Source organism: Pseudochaenichthys georgianus, chromosome 8 (assembly GCF_902827115.2).
Source record: "Pseudochaenichthys georgianus chromosome 8, fPseGeo1.2, whole genome shotgun sequence".
NCBI lineage: Eukaryota > Metazoa > Chordata > Actinopteri > Perciformes > Channichthyidae > Pseudochaenichthys > Pseudochaenichthys georgianus.
Window position 1 is genome coordinate 5,843,897 of NC_047510.2, and position 6,000 is coordinate 5,849,896.

The 6,000-nt window shown below is 40.8% G+C and overlaps 1 protein-coding gene across 1 annotated transcript; it reads right to left on the reverse strand.

Moving 5' to 3' along the window:
* Positions 1-687: 687 nt before the first annotated feature.
* LOC117451149 (keratin, type I cytoskeletal 13-like) lies at positions 688-3,926 on the reverse strand. Its single transcript, XM_034089292.2, has 7 exons — positions 3,741-3,926; positions 2,914-2,996; positions 2,385-2,541; positions 2,072-2,233; positions 1,487-1,612; positions 1,165-1,377; positions 688-843 (listed from the first exon to the last, which is right to left on the reverse strand). The coding sequence occupies exons 1-7, from the start codon at positions 3,909-3,911 to the stop codon at positions 688-690; spliced, it is 1,068 nt and encodes a 355-aa protein (XP_033945183.2). The 5' UTR covers positions 3,912-3,926.
* Positions 3,927-6,000: the final 2,074 nt, after the last annotated feature.

A 6,000-nucleotide genomic window follows, 5' to 3' on the forward strand; every position in this document is an offset into this window, starting at 1 on the left:
TTAATTTGTGTACCTTAATATAAAGTGTTACCAAAAGTGGTTGTCCGTAATTTGATATGATGTTGTAAGTAGCTACAAGCTAGCTTGATTCTGTAGTAAACATTGACCTACAGCTAACAGAGAGGTATCTAATTCAAATGTTATGTAGTGTCTCAATAACAAAATACATTTTCAAAACTTAACTTTGATTCTTGTTGTTAATTATATTTGTTATTGGTTAAAGATAATTATAATTATAATTATGTTATTAATTATATATATTTACAAAGAGAAATGTGAACAGATTATTTTCCAAAAAAGCTTGCTAAATGGTTTTTATGATGAAAATGTATTATTTTACAAACAGGAGCTTGCCAAATATATATGATAATAGTAATACAACTATTAATTTACTATTGGCCCAAAAAGGATTGGGCGATATGAGATATAAAAATAATTGTCAAAATAAACCAATAATACAATTTAACTTGTCATCTGGTCTGTGATTGGCTCTCATCAAGAATATTATATTACACAACGTTAACCTTTCATCAAAATGTTTTCTCATAGCAGCACCTTTTGGCCATTAGAGGAAGTGTGACTTTAGTTTGAACAATAAACACAAGACATTTTTTGTAATGCACCTCAGCAGACTTTTATTGTGAAATGCTGTGAGAGCTGTGTGTGACAGTGCCCCCCTGCTGCAGCTCATTCCTGGATGACGCTCTCTGTGGAGCTTACCACTACTCCATTCACAACCTCCTCTGTCACCGTGATGTATTTGGTGACAGTCTTAGAGGTACTGACAGACTCTGAGGCAGAACTCGAATCAGAGCCCGAACCAAAGCCCAAACCAGAGCCGGCACCAGAGCCGGAAACAGAACTTGATATGACGGAGGACATGGTGGAGGAGGAGGAGACGCTGCAGGAGAAGAAAGTAATTTTGAGCCGGTACTTTTATCCTTTAGATCTTTAATCAACCGTAAGAATTCTTATTTGGTTAGTGTGCACCACTCTTATTTACTGGTTGTAAAGTAAAATAAAATAAAAATAAAAAAGGATATCTATTACAGTAACTCGTTCCCAAATATGTTTCATGAACTTGTTTTTACATCCTTTACGACATTTCTGAGCTAGTGGTCAGATGTCTTTTAAAATAGTTCATTCTCACCCGCCGCCAACGTCCTCTCCGTCCAGCAGCCTCCTGTACTCGGCGATCTCCATCTCCAGGCGGGTCTTGATGTCCAGCAGCATCTGGTACTCCTGTCCCTGCCTCTCCAGGTCAGCCCTGAGCTGGATCAGCTGCTCCTCCATGCTGCTCACCTGGCTCTGGTAGCCCGACAGCTTCATGGAATAGCGGTTCTGAGTCTCAGCCAGCGTGTTCTCCAGTGAGGATTTCTGGAGAAGCACAGAGAAACACTTGGTTAGTTTGTCAACCCACAGGAGGAGATGTAAAACATAGAGGATGTTACAAAGAAAGAAAGAATATCAGTGATGTGACGCTCACCATGCTGAGCTGTGCCTGCAGATCGATCTCCAGCGACTGCAGCATGCGCTTCAGATCCGTGAGCTCCGATTTGGACGTGTTGGTGACTTCGGTGCTTTCAGCCACTTCTCTCTGTAGTGACTCTGTCTGTATGCAAACCCAATGTATTAGTATGAATCTGTGATTTATTTACTGAACATAGCCTGGACTAATACTAATGTCACTCAATAGATCCGCTATCAGCTTTAGCGGTTAGCTCCAAAAATGGGCGCCATAAAACAAAAACATACATTTTAGAAACTTACTATAATTTGCTAATTTGACTAAACTTTGTGTTGAAATAATGTTATGTAATGTAATGTCAGACACTTTTAATCTGTAAATAAAATATAGCCGACTTCTGTTTCAGCTAGTAGTAACACCATTTAGATATCTCACTCAGTTTTGCTTTTGGTAATTTAAAAGTTAAATGTTACAAGAACAGATGTTTTCAAATAAAGATAACAGTTTTTTTTATATTTGGACACTCGCCAAAAGTTAGCTGTATGCTAACCAACCCCAGTCTCCCCATCTCACCATCGGTTAGTGAAAACATAATTTCCTTACCTTTACTTGAAACCACTCCTCCAGTCCTTTGCGGTTTTTGGCGGCGTCGGCTTCGTACTGCTCCCTCATCTCCTCCATTATCTTATTGAGGTCCACACCTGGGCCCGCTTCCACCTCTACGTTCACCTGGCCACTCAAGTTTTGTCTCATTGCTAGGAGCTCCTGCAGGGAAAGGAGAGGAGAAAACAAGAAACAAGTAGATAAGAGTGGTGCAGCAAGACGTATTTTAGGTCCTGAGGTTAGCAATTTCCCGGTTCCCTCCACAAAAAGACAATTTAGAAACGTGTTAGCAACTGTCTGAGTGCTCACAGACCTCTTCATGGTTCTTCCTGAGGAATATCAGCTCCTCTCTCAGACCCTCGATCTGCATCTCCAGGTTAGACCGGCTCATGGTCAGCTCGTCCAGGACTCTCCTCAGGCCGGCGATGTCCGCCTCCACCGACTGACGCATGGACAGCTCGTTCTCATACCTTCAGGAGAACAATGCTTTTTAATTTCCGAATCTTTTCCTATCAAAAAATGTACCTCTTATTTGCTTTAAGGGGCCCTATATTCCCTCTGGAGATAATAATTTGTAGCCTTTGCAGACCATTTAAATGCACACCATCCTATAGAACACACTAGAGGAAGGGGAAAGCCCCCAACATGCATAATAGGGCCTCTTTGGGGTGTTTTTGAATGCTCTGAAAACATATTATAAGCTTATGAGGGGGGGAATAACAACTTCCCAATACCGGAAATTGGGAACTTTCAAGAAAACACTTGGATGTACCAATTGCCTTTTGAAGCGGTCTGCAATTAGTACAAGAGTGACGTTTTATTTTATTAATGAATTCACGTACTTGAGCCTGAAGTCGTCGGCAGCCAGCTTGGCGTTGTCAATGGAGAGGTAAATGCTACCATTAACCGAGGTAGCATGTATGATCTAGAAGATAAGAAAAAACAGTAGAAAGAAATGCGGTTTTAAATGGATTGGACAGCACGTTACTCAGCAGATAGAGTTGCTGTCCACCAATAAGAGAGTCAGCCATTCGATCCCTGGGCCAACGGCAACAGTGTGTGAGAATCGGGGAATGCTATGACATATTTAGATTACAATTCTGCATTTATGTTGAAGTAACTGAATGTAAACTATGTTTTCCTCAAATTGAGAACTAATTTCTATCTTTTCAAAGTGCATACTGTTTCATGCTGTATGCATACATCACAGAGCTGGTAAGCTGCAATTTATAATTGATTTGACTTTAAGAGTAAAGGTTAAAGGAGATTTATCTTTATCAGCTTAAAGATTTGGATGTGTTGACTGTTGTTTAGCTCATTATTGAATCAGCAGGTGACGCTGACATGTGACTTTTTAAACTTGTACACCCTTTTAAAATGTCTCTTCTTCTTGTGTTGGACAATGAGAAAAGTGTCCTGTTACACTATCTTGTTAGTTGCAGTCCTAGTCTCGTCCATATTATTGTAAGATAAGTCGCATACGTGAAAACAATTCACCATCATGTCATTGTACTACTACGTGACCCTTTTACAGAACTCCTCTTACAGTAATCTGATATATTTTTTAGAAACAACTATTCAAGATAATAACGGAATAAGCGTTAGTTATCATACCGTCGTACGATAGGTCTTCAACATACACGTTACCAAATGTTGAGGGGATGCCTACCTTTCCCTGCAGCTCTGCGATGGCGGCATAGTAGGCGCTGTAGTCTCTGGAGGACGGGGAGGTCTTGCTCTCCAGGAACTGTCTGATCTTCAGCTCCAGTTCGGCGTTGGCCGCCTCCAGGTTGCGCACCTTCTCCAGGTAGGTTGCCAGACGGTCGTTGAGATTCTGCATGGTTGCCTTCTCGTTGGCGGAGATGTCCACGCCACCACCGCCACCACCTCCACCACCTCCTCCACCGCCGAAGCAGTACATACCTGCCCCACCTCCACCTCCCCCTCCACCTCCAGAGGCGAAGGAGTACATGGCTCCTCCGCCACCTAAATTGAAGCCATAGGCACCTCCACCTCCACCGCCAGAGGAGATTTTCACAGAGGAGCCTCCAGCACCGCCGTACATGGAGCCACTGGTGTAACCCCGAGATCCACCAGACTGGCTACTGCGAACAAACGACATTGTGCCTGCAGGTGAAGGAGGAATATCTATCTGCTTCAAATTCAGAGGAGAAGGTGAAGAGCTCAGAGCGGCTGCTTTTCTTTAATACTGTTTAGGAGGTCGGAGGAGGAGTGAGGATGGCGAGATCATGCCAAGCCTTCGTTTAACTGGGCAGGAAGGCTACTAGCTGTGGGTGTGTCTGGGATACCCACCCATCACCCTTTACATCCACCTGCATTGCCATCATGCCAACTCAACGTCAATAGAGCTACAGGGCGAGTTCAGACATGGATGACATTTATATCTAAAATCCCCTCCCAGCATTAAAAACCAGCAGCAGTCATTTCCAAAACATCCTTGGATCATCTTTCACTTTTTACGAGTGCAGTGTTGGGTAACTCTTGGTTATTGAGTAGTGAAGAAGGACACTAAACCTCTTGTTTGATCAGTCTTTGTGAGCTGCCTAATCTTAAGCAAACAGATTGATTATATTCCGTCAAGAATGCAAAAGATCCTCCAAAGAGGCCTGGAAATGTGTTCCCTGCATTGAGGATTTAGAGCTTATTGCACTTAAAAGGTGCTGTGGGGTATTTTATTAAAACCATTACCAGATTAATTCAAGACTCTTAAGATCTTGTGAACAAGCTTTGCCAATAAGATGTTGTTTGGTGAGCCTTAACAGGATAATAAGAATACAGTGGTGGAATTGCTATTAATATGATTACTACACTACAGTATTGTCGGTAACACTTTATATTAAGATACACAAATTCACCATCAACTAGTTGTTAATTAACATGCATATTAGTAGTATATTGGCTCTTTATTAGTCATTATAAAACACTAAAAAACAAAGAAAATGTTTTTATTTATTTATAGAATTAATATTAATGCTTTATTCTGCATGACCATATTCTACAAGTAATAAGTCATTACTTGAGAGTTTTTCCTCAATAACCCTCTAATTAGTGCTTATTTATTGCAAGTAAGGAAGATGTTGTACATGAGTTTTGGTCTTAATATGCTCTGTTCAATATGGGCCTAATAAGGCAGTAGTACCACAAGAATAGTAATTCTCCCATAATAACACTTAACAAATATGATCTATTCTTATGTAACAAGACATTAAACTATAAGTGTTAATTGTGTCTAAATAATTCAAAATGATGTATTTATATCTAAGAATAAGGGTAATAAATAGATATAAATGTTAGCATTTTTTCGCTCAGGGCTAATTCAGAGGCTCAGCGTTAGCCTTGTGTTTTTCTTTGCTAAAAAATAAATAAATCATCAGTTAGCTGAGTTTCTTCCCGTTGCATGGACATGAAACATTCATAGTTTATTCAATCTTAAGAAGCCCTCAGACACTGTTGCTTGCAGATGTTGTGGTTTTGGGCCCGCCGAAGGGTCCGTAGGGCTTAAGAGGTATAGGTTGTTAAATGTTAAGAAGCCCTGAGACACAGTTTCGTGAGGCCGGGGCTGCCGGGCTTAACAGGTTAATCAAACTTGAAAAGTGTATTAAAAGTTGCTTTAACACTACATTATGGGACGAGAAGGACTCATACAATTTAAACGCATTGCATGACTCCAAGTTTTACTTCTTGAAACGACATCTATTAATGTAATAACAGCGATTACATGACAGGCACATCAACGGATGTTCATATATATGCATCCTGGAGCAATGTAAAACATGTATATTTAATGATTTGAATGTTGGGTTTGACTGCGTGGAATTCTGCTGCAGGCTTGTTCCCATCAGGTACAGCTGCTGCAGGGGAAACTGACATGTAAGTGCCACACCCAACCTTTCTTAACATCTAATTTA

Excerpts from the sequence above, each read along its gene's own strand:
- LOC117451149 (XM_034089292.2), bottom strand. The coding sequence starts at position 3,911 with ATGCAGAATCTCAACGACCGTCTGGCAACCTACCTGGAGAAGGTGCGC. Across the intron at positions 2,997-3,740 it reads TCGCAGAGCTGCAGGGAAAG|ATCATACATGCTACCTCGGT; the intron begins GTAGGCATCCCC and ends CTTATCTTCTAG. Across the intron at positions 1,378-1,486 it reads TGCAGGCACAGCTCAGCATG|AAATCCTCACTGGAGAACAC; the intron begins GTGAGCGTCACA and ends GTGCTTCTCCAG.